The sequence below is a fragment of the Lolium rigidum genome, chromosome 5 (assembly GCF_022539505.1).
Source record: "Lolium rigidum isolate FL_2022 chromosome 5, APGP_CSIRO_Lrig_0.1, whole genome shotgun sequence".
Taxonomy (NCBI): domain Eukaryota; kingdom Viridiplantae; phylum Streptophyta; class Magnoliopsida; order Poales; family Poaceae; genus Lolium; species Lolium rigidum.
Window position 1 is genome coordinate 24916060 of NC_061512.1, and position 22657 is coordinate 24938716.

General features: G+C 45.0%; 2 protein-coding genes and 1 long non-coding RNA gene across 5 annotated transcripts; 2 read left to right on the top strand and 1 right to left on the bottom strand.

Moving 5' to 3' along the window:
* The first annotated feature begins 6094 nt into the window (after positions 1-6094).
* LOC124652819 lies at positions 6095-12437 on the top strand. 3 transcript variants are annotated; one of them, XR_006987758.1, is made up of 4 exons: positions 6095-7254; positions 7409-7647; positions 10834-10960; positions 11630-12437. It is a non-coding gene; the product is annotated as an uncharacterized LOC124652819 (long non-coding RNA). The 3 variants fall into 3 exon arrangements; XR_006987759.1 differs by having other exon boundaries at positions 7409-11013; XR_006987757.1 differs by having other exon boundaries at positions 7409-10960.
* Positions 12438-15340: 2903 nt separating this feature from the next.
* Positions 15341-16147, top strand: LOC124655748 (agamous-like MADS-box protein AGL61). Its single transcript, XM_047194598.1, has one exon. It carries the CDS (start codon positions 15341-15343, stop codon positions 16145-16147), a length of 807 nt encoding a protein of 268 aa, XP_047050554.1.
* Positions 16148-16969: 822 nt separating this feature from the next.
* LOC124652432 (protein DA1-related 1-like) lies at positions 16970-21946 on the bottom strand. Its single transcript, XM_047191442.1, has 12 exons — positions 21826-21946; positions 20627-20765; positions 20294-20384; positions 19938-20103; positions 19263-19383; positions 19107-19190; positions 18890-19009; positions 18230-18442; positions 18084-18143; positions 17855-17973; positions 17657-17715; positions 16970-17558 (listed from the first exon to the last, which is right to left on the bottom strand). The coding sequence occupies exons 2-12, from the start codon at positions 20726-20728 to the stop codon at positions 17224-17226; spliced, it is 1470 nt and encodes a 489-aa protein (XP_047047398.1). The 5' UTR covers positions 20729-20765; positions 21826-21946; the 3' UTR covers positions 16970-17223.
* Between the last annotated feature and the right edge of the window lie 711 nt (positions 21947-22657).

Genomic DNA, 22657 nt, shown 5'->3' on the forward strand with positions numbered 1-22657 from the left:
TTGACCTTTGTACCACAAAATTCGTGCAGTGGAAACCTGGTCAGACACTTCACCTACTGAGAGTTGAGACAATTCATTCCAAACGAATGGGATGTTTGATTCTAACCGGTAGCTATTCAAAGCGAGAAATATATACTTTCTAACAATGCACAAAAGAAGAAGTTAGCTGATAAATCATTATAACAGTTACAAATTAGCAGCAGTAACAAAGAAATGAAAACAGGTACAAAGTAAACCAATGTCTATAAATACATATAAAAGATGACTCTTTTTCTTTAGATCCATATAAAAGATGACTCAAGCATCATATGCAAGCTGTTTATGAAGTAACTCAGACAAATAGAGAAATAACATAGTCCCAACATCATTTGCAAGCCTTTTATTACATCTCACGAATAAATGGAATAACATAGGCCCATACATAAGATGAACTTGTAGACTAATTGTTTCCAGGGAACTCTTCCATCCAGCAGGCGGTGTATGGAAAAGATTGGATTTTCTCCTGTTCATTAGCTAAGTCTTTGAAATATATATATTCCTTTGGGTATATATTTCCTAAATCTTCAATCTTGGAGCCATTTAAATGGTATGCCGAGACATATCCGTTCTGATGCACTCAAGAAGAGAATCTCTTTATATGGGTGAAACCCAAGTATCCTAAGGTCCCCATTACATGAACCACCATAATGATCTTCATCCGAGTAATAGTCTTCAATCATACCTCCATAGTTAAGTGCAATATCATCCTCGTCAGAGTTCCATTCAGTATTCTCTTGGGTTGTTGCTTTCTTGCTGTATTCTTGGCAACCACCAGAAGAACGGAACAGGTTGTAGTTAATATCTTCTAAGATCCATTGATCTCTTCCGTAAAAATGGTGACCTGCTAGCACGTGCTTAAGGTCTACGTCGTGCTTCAGCATCCACTCCACTTGACCACACGATTCATTAAGGATCCAAACTCGAAGCAAATACTTATCCCGAGGCCAGCGCATATCAGATGCCACGATGTACACCCCCTTTTTTGATCTTCCTATATTAATTTCCAGACGGCCCTCCACTCCAAGATCCACTGGTGGTTTAATTACACTGTATGTATTGTTAGACAATGATATTCTGCAAAATCAGGCCAAAAATTGTGTTAACAAGAAACTAGTAAGATAAGATTCAAATCAGATAGTATTGAACAATGTATGTACCTCATGAGAAAATTAGATATACAGTATACATAAAGCACTCCTCGAAAATAGACAGCCATGGATCGCCAATAACCCGCTTGCATTTGACTAACGGTTCCTGCAGCATCCCCTTGTCGGCTGAAACATCTCTCCTCCCAACAACCCGACTTAGATGAGAAAACATACATCTTGCATAGGGATGGTGGCCATTCAGACTGCTCCATGGAGAGGTATATCTCGTCATCGCCACTGTAGTAGCGGTACAAAGTGGGGATCTGAAACACCTCATAGTGAGGTGATACCATCGGATCATAGACTAGATGCGCGCGGTGCATGACAGGCCCTATACCATCCTTAGCTGGGCACGTTGGCAGAATATTCCACCGTCGCGTTGCAGGGTTAACCACGCGGTTATTGTGAAGCGAAGGAGCCCGTTGCGGTGATCTCCGATGTTATAGTCGTCAAAATCAACGCAGGCCTCGTGCCGGATATGGCCGCGATGGGGGCTGGCGGAGGGCGGAAAGGCTGAGATCGCCGCCGACCGCACGGGAGCCGGCGGGCGAGGAGGAGGAGGAGGGCGGGCGAGGAATTCGGGTACTTGTGCTCGTCGAAGTGGACGAAGAGGCCGGTGAGCCTGAGCGGGAGCAGGTCGGCGCGCAGGAGGCGGCGGCCGTCGACGGCGTCGCGCCAGGCCCTGCACACGCAGCGGGAGGCTGCGAGCCAGCGCGGCGGCACGCGGCGGAGGACGGCCGCGAGCACGTCGTCTGGTAGGTGCGCCGCCTGGCCCTCCTCGTCCATGCCGTCGCCGCGAGGAGCTGCCGGCTGGTTTTCAGTGAGGACCTCGATTTCGATTTGATTTGGGGATTTGGGGAGCAAACTCAGGATCAATTGAGGAAGTGTACCAACTTCAGATGGAGAACGCAGTTGGGCTTGGTTTGGGCCGGGGTCGTTCAGCCCAGAACCCAACATGGTCACATCTTCTGCGGTTTCTTTCATTAATAAGGAGGGGAGCCATCGAGATACAAAAAAAAAAAGTTGTGATGATGAGTTTGGAATACCTTGATGTAAATTTTGTTTAATTATAGATTTTTTTATTGTTTGAATGTGTTTTGGTGTACCAGATTTTATGTACATATTTCTAGTGGTGGCCTGGTGGGGGGACCAAATCACTCCATGACGCCATGGATCGCGTCCTGGCCACTCAAAGCATCTCCAGTCGCATCCTCCAATGCGTCACCCAAAGGAATTTGGGGCGCGTCGGACAAAAAAAAAAATCCTAGCCGCATCCCCTAAAGTCTCTTTTTGTCCGGCGGTGTTCGGTACGGTGTCCGGCAACCCGACCTAACCGTCGTCTACCTCGCGACGGATGTTATTGGCGCGCAGTGACACACGACCGAAGCGTCGCAGCTTTGCCTTAATGGCGACGGGCAGGAGAGACATCTCGTCGGTGCTGCGCAGCCTCCACGCGTCGCCGGCGTTCACACGCCACCGCGCGTTCCCGTGCTTTCTTCCCGCCGCTTCTGGCCTCTTCCCGCGCTTTCTTCTCGCCGCCGGTGTCTATAAAAGCCCCCCCCAGCTCAATGGCAGCTACCATAGCCGCCGGCACCCCTTTCTCCGCCGCAAACACAGCCCTCGTCGCTCGAACACCACTGCGCAATGATGAACGGCCCCGGCGCCGGCCAGTTTCCTCACCGCTGTCTCCACCACCACCGGATCCGCAGTTTGACATCGACGCCGCCGCGGAGGAAGAGTCGCGGTGGCGTGCAGAGCGGCGTGATCGGCGGGAGGCAATCGAGCAGCAGGAGCGTCAGCTGCGGGAGGCGGTGGTGGGAGCGTCAGCAGCGGGAGACCCTGAAGCTGAGGACAAAGCGGCTTGGGAGGAGGCAGTGCCGGACGGAGGAGTTGGCCGAGCGGTGGTGTGCGGAGCTCCAGTACCGTGAACGGCGGGAGGCGATCGAGCGGCGGCGGCGGTGGAGCGTCAGCAGAAGCAGGCGGCAGAGGAGCGTCTGCAGCGGAGGTGGCACTGGCGGCAACGGAGGTGGCCTGGGGGCGCGAGCGGATGCGTTAGCGACGGAGGCCGACGTGTTGGCGGCGCAACTAGAGGCACAATTGGAGGAGGAGGAGGACGACGAGGCAGAGGAGGACGAGGCGGAGCAGGAGGAGGAGGACGACGACGACTTTGAGTGGTCTGACGACGACGGGCTGCACCCGGACGAGGCGGCGGATCAGCAACAAGCGCTCGTCGAGTCCTTCGAGTCGGAAAAGAAGCTCCATGACGACGCCCGTGCCCGCGAAGAGGCGCAGATTCGCCGTGCCGTCGAGCTCTCCCTCCAGGCGGCGCAGCAGGGGAGGGCGGGCGACGACGCACTGCTGGAGCAATGACGTCTGCTCACCGCCCTACGCATGGAGAGGCGGCGCACACAGCAAGAGCTGCGGCGGATGGGAGGCGATGACGAGGCAGGGCCGTCGAACACACCGCTGGGCGGTCAATAGGCTAGAGTTTAGATAAAATCTAGCCGTTTTCATTCAAACTTTGCAATATATAATCAAACTTGAATGAAAACCTTTATTTTCGTGCACTAATATTTATTTGGGGACGGTGTTTGGGGGACACGACGTCCCCCAAACGCGGCACGAACAAAATACGTCCCCCAAACGCTCAATAATGAATAGAGTTGGACTTTATATAAAATAACATGCAAACTCCTTTTTTTGCACACAAGGCGGGGTCTACGACCCCAGAGGAGCTTTTCATTGAAGCACACGTGGCAGGTACAATTTGCAGCAAGGCCCTTTGCCATCCCTTTCCCTAACAAACCAACTATTTGCAGTAAGGCCGTTTGTCATCCCTTGAAGTAAGTTACCGTAGCATCGATCGGTGCAGGGATGCATGCGGCGGCGGTGCGGGAGGGGAAACCCTAGAGTTGGTGTGTCCTCATCCGTCGGGTAGTAGTTGGGGTGAATGTGAGGAGGCGGCGGCGCGCCGGCGACTGGTGGTGATTTGTTTCGCGTCTCGGGGAAGAGACGGGGGAACAGAACATGTGTGCGGTCGGGTTTGGGTTAGGCGCTAGTCGGTTCACGTCCTGACGTCACTGCATCTGTGTACCGAGTGAGCGTGTTCCGTGCCAATGTGTACTCCTTCCAAAGTAAAATTCGTCTATCACTCTCTTGCATAGTCCACTAAAAAGTCTTATATTATAGAAATGGAGGTATAGTAGTTTTCTCTAGATACAAATATAAATAAACATTAGAAAAAAGAAGAGACGCTTATTTAAAAAACAGAGAAGTGATAGTTTTGGTAAAATTGGATATCATTTTCAATTGGCAAAGTGATATCACTACCATCCCCTATATAGCATGGACTAGGCAAACCCAAACTCTTTTTTGTTTTCCACAACGCTAGCTAATCATTTTGCAAGTGGTCAATTAAGTTGGTAATCACTTTGAAAAGTGACCGAGAGAGCATGTATATCCAGCACCACCTTTGGTCCGTTGAGCCGTGTTTGGTAGCCTAGGTCGATTTTGAGGCTTCCTATGGGCAGGTTTTGTGGGTTTTAACCCATTCGGAATGAGCTCTGGGCCACTTTTGGCGATTTGGTTGGTTGCTCATGAAGACATATTCTGCACCAGGGGTGGGGGAGGGGGGCCTGCCCCTTGTTTGGCTGCATAGAGGTCTCTCTGCTGTGCTGGTGCAAAGCAATCCTTATTTGGTTGCACACATGAGGTTGGTATGGTAATCTCTTTCATTTGAGTGGTGAGGTTACCCAATATTGGTGAATGAACAAGAGCACATTGCAACATCATCAAAAAGGGTTGGTAATACACAACACACAGTTGTCTAATGGCCGATGTATCATGAGTAAAGCAATGATAGCTCGTGATGCATCAGTAGTTTAAGTAGTTTAAGATACGAAGGGTTAGTATATACCATGGTTTTAAATAGCCGGCTATAGGCTATAGCCGTGACCTCCCAAAACAGCTACATATAGCCAGCTATTTAAGAACTTTGGCACCTTTAGCTAGGCTATAGCAGTTAGCCGCATCATGCGGGAAAGGCTATAGCGGCTATAGCCGGCTATTTAAAACAGGGGAATATACAAACTCGAACAAGTTCATCATATTACAGACCGGAGATTGTGTTGAATCAAGTCCTACCTAATGGAGTGACCACCTCACAAAATATACATGATCTCTTCAGCCGATCATGACCAACAGCGAAAGGATGATGAACAACAAAGCAACAACACTAAACAAACTGCTTGTGTAGCAAGGTCTTAAGCCATGCCCTCCTCTGCCATGCATGGTTGCAGCCCATGATATTCGACGCATTCATCTTTGTTGCCATCAATGAAGTTGAGTGCCTTGATCAGCAAATGTGGTTTGTAGAGTCATTGCTTGCTAACAATCCTAGATGTGAAGATTACCTTCTGAGCATGGTTGACTACCGGATTGTTCAAGAACTCAATATGCCTCGGCTTGCACTGGGATGTCGAAGCATAAACTGCTAATTACTACACATAAACATGTACATATGAACAAACAGACATGAAAATAGGGCACGCTGTATTTCCTGCAGGTGCTGCCTCAGTTGCTCGTTATCATAAAGCACAAAGAAAGTGTCGACGTTGCTCAATTTGAGCTTGTCTTCCTCTGTAAGCTTGAATATCTGAATCCACATGGTCCTCCACATTCAGGTGTGTTTGTACAGATAAAAGTGCTCACAGCGATCCAAGTGAAGTCAAAAACATTATTGGAAACCTTCTTCATATAGGCCTCTTTGAAGCCATTGGTAAAAAAAAGATATGCCCCTATTCAAGATCTCAATCAAATGGTAAAGGAAGAACTCGAACAGAGATGGACGAAATGTTTGTGTGCATACAATGATTCATCATAACTACTATATTAAAGATCAACACACATCTTTTTTGTAAGAGTTTTGGGAGAGGCTGAGGATTTACAGCATAATGACACGTTTGCGTTTTAGTTGATTTGCTATTTACAGAATCATCTGTGTAGCCTGATTTGGGTGCGCTCAGCAATTTTTTGTGGGATTTGGATTGATGCAATGGAACCACGTGTGTGGGGTAGTGCTAGGAATTGGTATGGTGCCGACACCTACCCATCCATGTACTTTGCATGGGTTTCACTGATGTTCTTGGAGTGTGGCCATAGTTATTTTTGGTGGGTCCACATTCTTAATTGCTGTACCACCGCTTTGACCCCAGTTCTGACCATCTACACAAATCTTTCCCCACCTCGGCTCTTTCTTCCTTAACCACAGCCCACAGGTCCACAACGACTCGCCCAATCCCGCATCGCTGCTCGCCGCCGTTCGCCGCCGTAGCCCTCGGCGGCCCGTCCTGCGTGAATCCCTCTCGGCCGCTGCTTCCCCTTGCCTCCATCTGTGACCTCCTGCCAAGTCAGAGAGACATACCTGCCGGCAACACATTGAGGACGACGAGGCTCCGCGGTGCTGTGGAGGTTGGTGTGGGTGCGACCCTCTATTTGGCGACTCGGCGCGACCTGGGCGACCGGAGAGGATGGCCGGCCACGGCTGCTCCTTCCCATGTTTCTGAGACTCGCCCCGGTAGTTCCGCCGCCGCCGCTCGCGGAAGATGGCGGGCCGCCGCCGTTCGCGGGAGACAGGTCACGCCCTGAACCATACTTTCGACGTCGACGACCTGGCGGCGCTCCGGGCCTTCGCCGACAGTTCCCCATCCGGTTCGAACTGACCGACGGGCCTCGGTTCTCTCTATGTGGCCAGGTCGCCGCGCTTTCCATCTTGGCCAGTCCGTGTGCCGCCTCTCTGAAGGTACTCAACAATCCACAGAATCATCGATACTCTGAAACAGCGAGTGCGTCGGCGGCGGTGAACTCCACAACGGCGGCCACCATCCCGACCGGGCTGAACCAGGCTGATGGGGAGGAGGAGCGCAATCTCGGCCAGCATGGATGCGCGCGGGTTGCTTCCTGACTGCGGACCTGAGGATGGCCCCCTCTGTGTTCAGCAACAGCTGGTCCTCTAGATGAGCGCGCGACCACGTTGGAGGTGGCCATGCGCGTTCTGCTATGCTCAGAGGTGCGGCTGATCTGCTTGCTACCTTTATTGAATCATTGTCCTCTACTTTGTATCTGGTCGATCTTGCTGATTTCATTGAGCTTTTCGTTGGTTTTTATTGTATAACGTTCTGCCTGCTTCCTTGACATATGATGTGCATACCTTGTTTCTGCAGATTCCCTATGAGTGTGGTGCCGCAGGCTGGAGTGACCGGCCTCTTTCTTCATCGCCACCCCCAGTTCCGTATCGGCGTCAGCGTCTGCAAGATGTCACTGTTGTGATGCCTCCTTGCCGTGGTGGTTCTTCCCTGATGCATGTTTATGTTGTTTGAACCAACTGAAAGCACAAAGTCACTGACTCAAACAAGTCAACATAGCTACGCCATTTTTATACATTGCACATTCCTGAAGAAAGGTACCATATTTCATTTTCTGGCATGCATATGATCCCTAGATTGTACCTGCAGACCGCAGTTTCATTATTATTTTGTTTTCCCAGTTACATAATATTTTCTCCACAATATATTTTGATTTCAACATGGTAATTGTTCCCATATAGCTAAAGCATCTAGAAAATGAAAAACTGCAAACCGAATGTCTAAAACAAACTAGAATTTTCAGACCATCTAAGCTTAAAGATGGAAATTCCAGTCATAAGAATGATCGTCAGGTGATTTAACTATAGTCAAAAGATAATGTACTCTGGCTCCCAAGGGAAAATTGTGTGCATAGCTGCAAAAATTTCGAATAGACAAGTTGCTGGCAGTATAGTTAATTAATCCACATTAGTAGTTAGTATCTAATTACAGATAGACAAACCTGCACATTTTTTTTGTATTGCACACCTCGAGATTTTTTTTTATGTGCAAATACCACTTCATGCTTTGGCTTCGGGACATGCTTAGTCGAATTTGGAGGAAGATGCAGAGATAACTTAAAGCTTTTCCAAAATTCATAGTTATGATAATAAATCGAGAACTCCAAGAGTAATATGTCACATACATATTAACATAAAATATCTCAAGTTTATGAGTCGGTGAGAAGGAAGAGTATGGCCACAATTAAAACATTATCCAAATAAATATTCCCCTATAGTGCGTTAAAGTCAACGGTATGTATAGCTCCTGAACCTTTCCTTATTACCAATGATATAAACAAAAACTTCCGAGCCAGTCAATGATACTTCTATGTAAAAGGATGGCCAGAAAACAATTTAAATGGGCTTAGTGCGCTCTTTGTCTATCACACTCTGAAATGAACCATCATCAAGCTTCACACTTGAAATACAAGGAGTATACCTTTTGACGTTCTTAGCTGAACCAACCACATGCTTAGAAGCACCTGAACCAATCAACCATAATCGTCACTTTGTGTATGATTTTTGTCTGCAGCATTGCAGCATCCCCTTGCCTGCCATAGATATCCCAGCAGGGTGGCCACGCCTTCCACATTGACCACAACACCAAAACTTCTTGGCCGTGAACCCTCCTTTGTGTGCATTCCACCAAACAACCTTTGTGCATACATGGTACTCAAAAGAATTTCCACCACATCTGTTTAACTTAATCACACAAGAACACAAGCATCTTCTCGGATGAACAACTAGAGTAGAAAACAGCCACAATAGCAACTAGCAGCAGCTCGCTCTCCGTTGCGCAGGGCTGCAGCAAAAACAGAGGAGCGGCCTTCCTCGCTGCAACCAGTAGGGCAGACGATGCCGCATCACAAACTTCGATCAAGGTCACTCCGAATCACAGGGAAACACACCAGATATATCCCGCTCTGATACCATCTTGATTTCTGAAAGTATTTAGAAGAGATTTGGGAAGAGAGGGAAGAACACAAGGGAGGCTGAGAAAATATTCCTGCATACTTCCATTCAGTCGATCCTCCACACCTTTAATTAAGGTACTTCTACAACTTAAGCCCTGAAGCCTACTAAGATTACAAAGGCGTGCTCCAACAAAACATAGCGGATGGGCAGTATAAATATGTAAATTAAGGATTTAATACTTGAGTGGATTCTTCTACTTTGAATCTTTCAAGCAGATTACATATGTGTTCTAAAATTGTTGTAGATTTGGTTATTTTATGACATTCATGATAAAGAACATACTATGGCGTCTAAGGAACATCATTCATGTTACATTTCCTTCGGTGTAGCTACCTACGGAGTAATTCTTTGTACCCCCCACCAGAAGGAATGATCTGCAGTTGCAGATGTCAGTTTTTTACCATATATTTAAGCTCTCAGGTTAGATTTATCCATGCTAAGTCATGATGATGGTAACTCTTATGGAAGTTCATATTCATATCCATGTGAACTGGTATTCCAGTAGAAAAAAAAAATTTATCCAACAAGAAACGACTCACATAACTAATCCATCAAAAGCACCAAGGGGAGCAACAGTTAACACATTGTCAAAAATTGATCTCTTTGAGGTAGATTGGGCAAATTCAAGCAAAGTGGAGCAGGTCAGATGTGATTTTCATTCATCCAAGCTGGTTGTGCCAAAGTTGCTTTCAAATAAGAAAGGGGAGAAACCTTTCTGACTTCTCTGAACATTTTGTTCCCTTCGAAACTTATCTAACTTTCCAGTGTCAAAGAGTAAGCTTTCCTATAATAACAAGTTTACATATGCATCACTGTGCCAATAATGCAGATGACTGGATGCGCAAGTACCTGGTGATCATAATTTGCAAATCACATCCAAACTTCAGTAGGTTTTTTTATAGTATTTTTAATGCAGTAGACGAATCATGTGAAATGATCCATAGTACCATATGATCTCTGTGGTTAGCTGACATTGGCACCAGTGCGTTGCTACAAGGTCTAGAGAAATCTCGAAGAGAGCAATACTATCTGAATTTCTCTACTTGCTAGCCAGCATTTAAGCATTTGCATTTTGGCCTCTAAAAAAATCGCAGAGGAAAATTTGCATTTGTTGTATACATGCTGCTAACTTAAGAAAAAGAATTACTGTTAAGACAAAGAAGCGAGAAGCCTATATTTTAGTGCCTCTTATGTAGTTATTTCTTTTATCTATTTGCTTACCTGCACAATATTTAATTTAATATATCTTTGCATTGCACGGTGGAACTTGCCCGAGTAGTGCTGAAATATATCCCCAAATTGGTTAATCTGCCCATTATGGGCATATCAACCCCACAAGGAATTAGGAACAACTGTTTTTGCTAATTGAAAAAGTCTACACAGCTATTCTGTTGTAAGTTGACATGATATTGGTGAAGCTGTGGTGTATGTCCCTTATTCGTATTTTTGTATTTATTTGAAGTCAACCACATAAACTTGTTGACATAATTGGTAGCTGGTGTTTGATTATGCTCCCCATCCCTCCGGCGAGGTAGCAATGAGCTATCAAACGCCAATAGAGGACAGATCCAGTTGTCCGTTTGTGATGATGGATGAGATTCCATGGATAGAGAACACTTGTAGGCCCTAGCTGTACCTTAGTTTATCAGTACTTCCATATTTTTTTGGCAAAACACTTATGATTGTTGTTCTTTTTCTGTTGTTTATAGAATAATGATACCAATTATATTTATTGTTCTGATCCATGTTGTGTACACCTCAATGTAGAAGAGAGTTGTCCACTGGTTGTTGATTTATCTTCTTCATGGTAGCAGAGCAGGGGAAGACTAAATCAGAACATTGCTGATATCTTGGAAGTGACGTGTTGCCCCGAGCACCAAAATCAGCTAAACCTGTTAGTCCATGCTCCCTCTATATGAACTGGATTATATTGTTATTGACCTTGAGGTATATTATTCAATACATGACTCCCTCTCGAACACGTAATAATTATAAGTTACTGTTAAGACAAAAACTATATGCCCTAGAACTATGTAGTGCTTCTTTTCTAAAATTGTTTACCACTTCCATGTTATTCTCACAAAAAAATCATGTATGCGTTAGCTGGCACTGTTAAATGGCTATTTTTCCATGGGAGGCTCAGTCCGTTGGCAAAAAATGATCTCTTTCTCTTCAAAAGGGAAATAGGATTATAGGAAGACTGTGTTTTCAGTGATTGCCATGTATCCATCTTTCTTAATCCTAGCCTAACTTTTACAGCTTTTTTATTGTCATGTCAACATTTTGTCCCCACAGCATTATCAAGACATACCAATGATAAGTATACAAGTAATAAACATCTATGTAGCAAGATCCACTCCTGTAGAAGCACACTGTTCAGTAAGCCATTTTACACAAAGAAATCAAACAATAGAAAGGAATATCCCGAATAATACACGTAGACTTCAGGATCTTTATACAAACTGAAACTTTGATTCAAATTTGAGACATATGCATAATTTGTGATTGCGATTTTCACTACTTTTTCTATGGACTGAAATTCGGAATTTGATCAATATTACAGGGAGGTACATTCGAATGCTATGTTGTATGCATTTACATCGACCAATTCAGAGAATAACTAAAGGAAGGATCAATCTACATGTTTGTGGTGCTCATTGTGGTTAAAGCAAAAAAGAGCATTAAAAGAATCCAGGAAATCACTCCTCATGTGGACAATTCCCATGTTTTAATGCACAATGTTTGGTGTCTTAGCAACCCATAAGGGAAGCAATACTCTTTTATCAAGTCTCTCACGACTGATATGGTTTGTCTCATTCATATTTTGTCTTCACCACGCAAACTCCCTTGCTTAAAAAACGATGCTGTGCTTCTGGGATACACTGGGATTGGGGAATGTACTGGCAGACATCATCCCGTCGAAGAGAAACCAACAACCTACAAGACATATCTACTTAACTGACATCAAGGTACGCCTTCTAAAATAGATAGCATCTGCTTGCAAATTTCGTGTAGTGCCATGTTCCTTGATACTAACTTAAGCAGCCAATGTGGAATTGTCATCCTCCTAAATGGTATAATGGGGAAGAAGTATCTTCATTGAACATGGATGGAATAAATTCGCAGAAGACAATGGCATTCCAGAAGGTGACACTCTGTTCTTCACTTACGCCGTGGATTCGTCAATGAAGGTGGCCAAATTCGGGAGCAATGGCTGCGAAAAAATAATCATCCGACACAACAAGGGATACATCACCTAGATACCAGGCCTAGACCACCTTTTGATTCCTACAACTTACAAGTACCAGTGGAAGGATCCTGTTATGCAACTATTTATCTATGACCCATCAATAAAATTTCTGAGTTACACATGCTCTTGTTGCTGTGTTAGATTCTAAATCATGCCATCTGTGCATATACAATCAACAACCACCTATATTCCACCTATTACTAGCACTCCCAAATATGCCCCACCGTCGAACTGCATTAGAACTGTCATAACTAATCATGTCACATGTTGTTGTTGTTACGGTTTTAAGATAATTACCACCGTTGTATTACATCGTCGGCGCGGCGTGCCGCCGCGCCAGTTCATGCTAGTGTACATAAGGGGAGTACAGTCGAGGACATGCAATTATTTTTGACAAAGGGAGTTGACAGATCAGGGGAGCTAACATGGTTGATCCCCTACAGTACAGTATGAAGAACATGTTTGATATAGTGCCTTATCTAGAGGCACATAATAAAGGATGTTTATTATTATATATCAATAGTTCATAATAAAGGGTGTTTATTATTATATATCAATAGTTCATAGTAAAGGGATTTTTTATGACTCACCTTTATTGACAAAATTAGTGACAACATATATTTGTCAATAGCACATATTCATTGACAAAATATGGATATTAAGTGACATAAGGGGCCTGTCAAAAAATATCATATCTAATGTAGTGCCACTATAGAGTATAAATACTCCCTCTTGGAGTTACAAGCATATACTTGGCCAAAGCATCTACTAGCAACGGAGAGCATGTAAGATGAAAAATAACATTTGACAACTATATAATCAATCTCAACCATAGTATTCAATATTCATCGGATCCTAGCAAACAGAACATATATTATTATATAAAGATGATCTTGATCATGATAAGTAGCTCACAAGATCTAGACATGAAGCATAAGTTGGAGAAGATAACCATCTAGCTACTGCTATGGACCCGTAGTCCAGAGATGAACTACTCACGCATCACTTCGGAGGCAGGCATGGCGATGTAGAGGCCTCCGGTGATGATCTCCCTCTCCGACCGGGTGGCGGGAAGAGCTTTAGAACCCTCCAGAGCTAGGGTCGGCGATGGCGGCCGTGACGGAAATTTTCGTGGATGTAAGCTCGGGTATTTAAGTTTTTCCCGAACAGGTGAATAAATAGGCGGAAGGGCGAGGTTGGTGGGTGCCCGAGGGGCCCACACCACCCCTAGGCGCGACCAGGGCCTAGGCCGCGCCTAGGCCAGGTGTGGCCGCCTCGTGGCCCCTCTTCGTATCTCCTCCGGACTCCGTCTTCATTACAGTAAAATAGGAACTTCGACTTTCGTTTCATCTAATTCCGAGAATATTTCCCGTACAACTTTTCTGAAATACAAAACAGTAGAAAATAGGGAAATATCACTATGGCATCTTATCAATAGGTTAGTTCGGAAAAATGTATAAAAGTGCAACGAAGTGTAAACAAAACATACAGAAATTGGTGTAAAACAAGTATGGAGCATCAAAAATTATAGATACGTTTGCAACTTATCAGTGCCCCTCTCTCTCTCCCTCTAGTTTTCTCTCCCACATGCGGTTCCTCGAAGAGATGCACATGCGAGGGTTGAGTCCATCCTGGTGCACCGCCGTGCTGCTGGGGTTTCGATCCAGAAGATCTACTTCCGCAATATCAGCTGGATGAAAGGTACAAGGTACGGGAGTCATCGCCGGACAGTATGTGTGCGAGACCTCGGAGGTGCTGTCACTTGTGGCACCTGTCATTGTACGAGGAGCTTCACAACCCTGAGGTCGGCGACGAAGTATGACTACATCATCCACGTTCTAGCGGAACGTTAACCGCTTTCATTCTATGAGGGTACGTCACCGAAACACTTTCCATTACAACATTACTCTTAGATATATCTGGGCAATCAGAGTACGCTAGTTACAAAAATTATTGTTTTTGCTACGAATTCCATCGGTGGCATCAGAGCCGATCTATGTGTAGTTATGCTTGTGCGATTAGAACACTGAATGTGGACATCGAGTTTGAGCCAATTCGATGCCAAAATCTACTCGGTTAGCTCATGAGTTTCGACCCAGGCCTAATCGCATTACAATATAGAAGTGTGGGGCATCAATTTCTCAGAAATCCCATGGTAAGATACATGTGGATTGCCTCTCTCATGGCAATATAGGGGATTTTATCTAAAAAATATAGGGGATTATATTTAATTACTTTTATGTTTGGTGACATCTCATAAAATTGGGTTTATATAGGTGGTGACATAACCTCTCACAAATTAATGGGGTATGGGTCACAGACATGATCGCATGAATGCATGCGTAGCTAGGAACACACTCTTCAGGGCTGTCACCCAAGAGCAATGCATCAATGATCCTTATCAATCTCCAATAAAAAAAAGGAAGCCCATGAAGATTAGAGTAATGGACATCCTAGCTAGCATCAACTTAACCATTTCCTAGAATAGCAACCCATTAATTACCATTAGCCGTCGGCTAGCTCGATCGCATTCACCACCCCATTGCTGATTGTTATTCCGCTAGCAAAGAACTAGCTAGCTGTGCATGAGAAAAGAGTTCATGCGCATGATAATTTTCCAAAATCGTTTACAATTAGTAAGAAAAACGTGTGGAGTGCAGATCCTTGTCTCATCTCAGCTCCCTGAGTCGTGTGGAGAATCGAGAGTGTGATGATCATGGTGACGATCATATGGTTGTGACCTGTCCAAACTAGGATGGTACTCTCGATGATTTGTGCCCACTAAAATTTCGTTCTTACTGTGCTCCTCATCGATCTAAGCTGTTGTGACAGTGTCGAAATCCGGTCATGAATGAGTATATACAGCGTGGACAGATGAGAATTTGCAGTCACCCACCATGAATGAGTTGCCAGCTCTTCTCTCCGCCGCTATATAAGCACGACACTCAACGATGGAGAGCGATCTGGCTAGCCTAGCGCTCCTCCCTCTCATTCCTCCGATCCAGAAAGGTTTTGGGTGTGGCAATGGCGCCGCGGCGCACGAGCATGGGCCGGCAGAAGATCGAGATCCGCCGCATCGAGAGCGAGGAGGCGCGTCAGGTGTGCTTCTCCAAGCGCCGCGCCGGGCTGTTCAAGAAGGCCAGCGAGCTGGCGATCCTGTGCGGCGCGGAGGTGGCCGCCGTCGTCTTCTCCCCGGCAGGCAAGGCATTCTCCTTCGGCCACCCCTCCGTCGAGGCCATCCTCGAGCGCTTTGCTCCGACCGGTGGGGCAGCGGCGGCGGCCGGAGGAGGAGGAGGAGGAGGAGAAGACAGCAGGCAGCTGGCGGAGCTGAACCGCCAGGTCGGGGAGCTGAGTGCGCAGCTGGACGCGCAGAAGGCGCGGAAGGAGCGCGCGGAGGCGGCCATGGCCAAGGAGCGCTCCGCGGCGAGCCCCGTGGCGGCGTGGCTGGAGGCCGACGTCCGCGACATGGGCGAGGAGGAGCTGATGGCGTTCGCGGCGGCGCTGGCGGAGGTGCAGGACGCCGTCGCCGCGCGCGCCAACCAGGTGCTGCAGGACGCACTCAACCACGGCCGCGCCATGCAGGCCAGGGTCCGCTCCTCCAACAACAACAACAACAACCAGGTGCAGCAGTTCCTCGTCAGCAACAGCGCCGTTGGGTTTGATCAGTTCGGCGCAGGCAACGCCAGCAGCAACGACGGAGAGATGGACATGCAGATGCAGCAGATGATGATGATGGCCATGGCGCCGCTGCCGCCGGGGTTAGCCGGTGCCGGCATGGAGACGATGCTGCTGCAGCAGGGGTTGGGGTTCGGCTTACCCGGCCCCTACTGAGTTCCATCATTTCGTGTTTTTCCATAAACTAGCACGGTCTTTAATAATGTAAAAAAACATTAAATAATTATTAATTATCTTATACAAATAGATCCTGCTCCTATCACAAGACGGTTTAGAAACTGAGAGATCAATATCTTACATAAATATTCATTTCTGACTGAAATATGTAAAAAAAATGTCTAGAAAATATATGGACAGTTACATGTGCATTTAGGATTAACATGAATCATGATGTTAACCTTGATGTTATGATGAAGCATGCATGTAGTAAAAAAAAGGATTAACATCTTGTGATAACAAATTTCATGGTGAATAAAAAAGTCACCGAAAATTTAACTTGATCATTTTTAATTTAGTGGCGAATCATAACTTCAAGATTTAGAATCATATCAGTGAGACAATGTACATTTTGTATGTGGCGATATTAGAAAAATTCATAGAGCTAAATCCACATGGTGAGTTAACACATATTTTTTTATTTGATGTTATATCAGTGCACGGCAAAAATACCGCATATATTTCACTTACCAGTTCTAGATCAATTTAAAAGTTGGTCCATATTTTTATCCATTTCCTCTATCCCTTTCCTCATGTTCCTTTGTTCAATCGTTCTCACTCACACAAGTAGTCCTTTCATGTAAAATGGCTACATAGATCTTAATTAACCAGTCACTGATTATGTCTTTCGATCCCCAGATGACACTTTTGAAATCCCAATATACAACTATACCCTAGCTCTACGACCACAAACCTCCAAGTAAATATGGTTTGCACGATTTTAAACATGTACAGTACATAAGACTCAAGGCACGCACGCCATTATTTAAAGATGTTGGTAATGTGGAAAACAGTTGTAGCACCTCTATATCTGAAGACTTACATAGTATTATTATTTCACAAAACGACAGTAAATTTTACAAATATGTGTACAGACTATCTTTCTTTCTCTTCTTGCTTTACTGTAAACTAATCTTATACTGTGGTATAATGTATGACGTGTCTAATTTAACCCTCCAAAGTATGCAGCCATCTTCACAAATCGAGGAATGTCCTTCGCTTTACTTGAATGATGATCAAATAGGAAAAGACCCTGTGATCTTCATGTGGTCAAGGGTGCTTCTCAATCCGTACCGTTCGACCGCCCGGTTGCCCACCCGAAAACCATCTCCGTACTCCACGGAAGAGTCTGTTTCGATCTGGTTCTTGATGAACGCTCCGAGCTTCTTCTCAAACTCTGTCTTTGCGCCCTTCTTCGAAGAGGTAGCAGTTGAGGAGGAAGACGACGATGATGCTGCCGAGGTGGACGCAGCGTTGCTCGTAGCGCCGGCGATGATTTCGGACTCGAGCCACATGTGGGATAGGACTTGACAGATGCCTTCTTCAACCTGAGGACTAAGTGATCGGTATCCTACAGTAAGAAAAAAAGAAGGCGACACTGTCATGGTGAGACTAGGATGCGGATGCGAGTGAATCTTCCTAAAGAATGATGATCATAAGTACACTTACCTTTCAGGCGAAGATATGCGTGCATCATTTCGTGAGCAAGAATGGAGCCTGTTTGCAATCTGCATGACAACTAATTTAATGAGAAAACATATCTGGATAAATCGATACGTAAGAACTTTGTGACAGGTAATGAATTTTGAATTAACCAAGGTCTTAAAGAGTAAGGATCAGTCAGGGGAAAGAAATACACAACAATACCTTGGTAGCCCGTACAGTATAAGGATCGCAGTCACTTCACACCGCCTGACCAGCTTGTATGGTCCCGTAATCATATCCATGATTCTGTTTCCTGGTCCAATTGTTGGTCTTCTTAAGATCTGGAACGCATTGGATTACTCAGTATATGGAATTGTAAACCATAATACGGAGTATTGTACATGCTTGTACTCAAATAAATGGAGTACTGCGGCGGCATTTAGAAACTCACAGTTCTGACAATTTGTTCTTCAGAGAGACACAGACCTCTGGTTTCGGGAAGGTGATGTCCCTGAGAGGAAGGAAAGTAAGGAACTCATAAGTTGGGAGTAACTAAGAATTGTACGCACTAGATAACCATATTATCATCTTACTTACACTTTTCTCAGCTTCCAACGCTTCATTAAGAGCCTGCCTCTCGACCAAAAGTAATGGAACTTGCTGTTCTACTTTCATATTCAAACCTTCAAAAAATTCCTGAATATCCATGTAAAGATGTTGGCATTCTGGAGAATCCATTGTTGCAGAAGTCAGACATTCCAAGCAGAGTTTCCTTCCATCCTCCAACGTTATATATTTGACATCTGTTGGCTGAATTCCAGGAAGAAATAAAAGGGATTACTCTAAATATAATTCTTATATACCAAAGGAAATAGTTAAGAATATGCCCACACATCAAACGGTAAAAGGAATAACTTCATACTTAACTTAAACAACCAATAGTCACACAGAAGATACTTTGTGGCTATTAGTTAGTTAGATATATTTGAACATTGTACTAAGGCGGATTTTCAAGACTCATACTAAGCTGTAGTCTGTACATACTACTGAGAACCATATGACAAAACCAGGAGTAAGTGCTCTAGCTAGTTCCATCTATGTTACACTGATAATAAGTGGTTATACTGGTACAGAAAACATTACTTAAAATCAACCTTTTTCCAATTTTCAATGAAAGCTCTCTGTTTACTTCCAGTACCAGGAACCAGCCAACCTGGAAAAGATGATCTGGTTGAGGAATCTAAAATCTTTACTGACCTCCATCCTTTCACAACTGCAACACCTGGGAGTGCCATCATCTTCATGGGAAGGACAGTACTTCTGCATCCAGAAAGGATGTGCCCGGTATTCGATCAGGCCATTCTTATTTGTTGGAATCTGGGAAGAAAACACAATAATGCAATTCAACTCATATCAAGAACTTAACTCTAGCTAATTTTATGCTCTTCCATAAAAATGGCTGCAGAACACTTACAAAGCTCTTGCAGACATCGCATTTTGGATGGAAAAAATCTTTATAGCAGGATTTGTGGTACGGCTGGTCTTCATGCATGGCGAACTGCATAGAAGAAACACTGGCGTTAATTATTTGATCTTATTGAATGTAGATACAGGCTGTAGGCTTTTGTACCTCATACTCAGATATGGGCTTGTTGCAAGCAAAGCATCTAAAGCACTGAGGGTGCCAGACTGCATCCATACAACTAAGAAAACGTCCATGGCCAATCGGATTTTTGCATCCAGCACAAGTCCTACACAAGTTGTAAATAGCTATGAATAAACAGAATCATACAATAGTGGGTTCTTCTAATAAAATCAAGACTGGCAACTAAACTACTGATGTTGCTTATTTTAAGGCAACAAATGACGGAGAATTTGCATTGGGAGTATGGAGCTAATCATTCTGTGAAAAAGAAAAAGGACTGCTAGCATCCATATGTGAAGGCTAACCATTCCGCAACTTTGTGGAACCTGCAAGCTCGTAGAAAATACAAATTGCAGGCCCTCTTTTGCTATTTAAGTGTGAGCTAATCATCCAACTACTACTTATATTTGCATTGTATTTTCAGATAAAACTAAGGGAGTGGTTCTAGTTTTGCAACACTACTATTTTGATAAAACTCCATAGCAACACTATTGTGTTTCAAAACAGAGAAATGGAATGCAGCAGGAGAAGAAACATACATACTGGAACATTAACCGAATATAACATGTGTTGGGAAAAAAACAATACAACTTGTGATTTTTTGCAACTAAAAATTTGTTAAGATTGAAGATCAAATAAACCATAGCAGCCAGTAGGTACCTGTATCCACTTGAGGGAAAGACAGGCTGAGGCGGCTCCCTTGTTGGGATACTCTCTGATGGAACATTCCTGACAGGAACGTGTTGATGAGGAGGAGACTCGGTATTAAGGCTCTCCTGCAGAGCCCGTGCAAGTTGTTCATCTTCCTCCAAACTGTAATCAGGCTCTGCATTAAAATCACCAATGAGAATGGTAAGCAAAAAAAAACTATACTTAGTAACTGACTGTACTGGGTCATTTCCATTGCAGAGGCGACTGTTCCCAAGGAGCTAACATTTATCATATAAGACAAGATAGTCGGTTAAAAATAGAATACGCGAAGGGAAAATAGGATAAGAATTGATTGGAATACTTACCAACAGCCTTTCCCTTATCAGGATCTCCCTCTGCTAGAGATAATGCAATAGCTCGATCCATATCTTCATTGTCGCTTTCGTCATATGCACCCTACAGCAATCACGACAAGCAACTTGAACGACCATTCTTTCATATCAGGTATATGCATCCTAAAGGTCCTGAATAATCACATGGAACAAAATGTTGATGGCCAGTTGTTTTAACTTCTACTGAATGTGTTCATGCTTAGGTTATATGATCAAGAAAGAACTAGCTGCAATAGAAACTAGAAAGAATAAATGATTGAGAAGTATGCATATGGGTAGACAGAGAGTAAATGGCAAGAAGCTAACTCTGATGTGATCAGGTGAATTGCCTTCATGCCAGTTGCCATCATAGTGACCCCTTGAAACTCTGTTTACTGAGCCTTTGAAGATTTTATTTAACCAACCCATGATCTTGAGCTTATCTGAAGATCAAATTGCTTTTAGCCTGCAATAGGGAAGACGATGAGTTCAGAAACAGAGGATCAAATTGCTTTTAGCCTGCAACAGGGAAGACGATGAATTCAGAAACAGAGGATCAAATTGCTTTTAGCCTGCAACGGGGAGGATGACATATTCAGAAACGGAGCTTGTCGAGACCTCCTCCAGGGTGACATATTTAATTTGTGTATCAGTAACAGATCTAGACTTCAGTAATCCAAGGGTTGGCATTTCTGCATTACCATATGGGCCACATCGAAGTACTGAACATAGGTGATCAGCGATGAACCAAACCATATGCCACTCACATATCCGAGTGACCAGTGTCATTCTGAGGAGACAGGAAATGACAAGAAGAAAAACATCCCCAATGCAGCAAAGCAACTCTGCATCAGGGATGAACTAACTAGGCTCGTTGGCAACCAGTGGAGGCCAACCCACTTCATACTCCAACCACGTTAAGCGATGATGACCTAATGTTTGTCACTTTGTCTTCACAAGGCACCAACCAAGGGGCTGAGATTATTCAATATCCAATGGGACACAGCAAATATTCTTGTGATCAAGCCAGCAAGGGGGCTCTAAGAGCAACCAATGGCCATGCATTCAGACAAAAGACAGGCGCGCGCGCTTCTCTAAGAATAGGGCATCAGGACCACACAGTGATGATCAGTAGCAAGTGGCAACCAAACTATCCGGCAAGATTCCTAAGCACCGGTACGCCCATGTTTCTCCATATCAGTGCCGACAGGCATAGCGTGATTAGACTGACAAAGGGAACTTTCCCCGCATCAGAAGGTCTCTCTGGCAACCAACTGGACAGTTTTTTTTCACTCGATCAAATCGATCGGGATCATAGAGCGGGTAGCCAGGCCAAGCTCTATCGAAGTTCTGAGTTCTTGAACGAACAGAGGGCAATTCGAATTGACCCATCAGCATCAAGAAAATCAAGAACGGCTGATGTCAGAGCTTGAGCACGGGATCAAACCAAGATCGAAAGAAGATCAAATCACTAAGCCCGATCCTAGGACGGGATCAAAACACAAAATTGAAACAGTTGAGCAAACCTTGGAAATCGAAGTGATCCCAGAAGGGAGGGCAAGAAGAACCGGCGGGCGGGCGAGGCAACCACCGGTCGCGTAGGCTGGACGGCGCCCACCGGCGGGGGAGGATAAAGAGAGGAGAGAGGGCGCGCGCGAGCGAGAGAGAGACGCGAGCGACAAGTAGGCGGGCAGGGGTGGGAAGAGGACAAGCGGGGTGGGAGCAAAAGGGAACAAATGCGTGACATGGACGGCAGGAGAAGGGGAAGCTAGCGGAGGTGGTGGAGGAGAGGAGGCGGTTGCCGGGTCAAAAAGGTGACGTCCCCTTCGCGCCACCCTCCCAGCGCGGCGCAGCTGGCACAGCGACGTCTCGCTCGTGCGCGCGGCGGGCGGCACGGGAGGCGCCCACATGGGCGGTGCGCGGCGGCGCATTCCGTCGAACGCGTTGCGGGCGTCGTGCCGACGACGGAGGGAGTCAATCAATCAATGATTCGGAAGAGCCTCGAGGGAGATGTGACTGAGTGAGGAGTGGCGGGGTGGACTTGTTTTTTAGTCGAAACTAACGCCATATATGTACTACGTACTATTTCAAAGTTCAAACAGAATGAAAAATATAGTGTTGTGACAGTTTTCAAATACTTTTGCTTGCTTGAGGAAACTCAATCATCATTGTTGTGGAAGGTTTTTTTATATTTTTGCCAAAACTATATACTTTTATTGTTTAAAAGCTATTGTGGAAGAGGAAACCAATGCCGTGGCAGTTGATGATGTAGACTTAAGCATCATCTCTTGTCTTCTTTGTTTACAAATGAAGTGGCATCTCGTATTCTCGTGGCGTGCTAAAAGTAGCACAACGCCA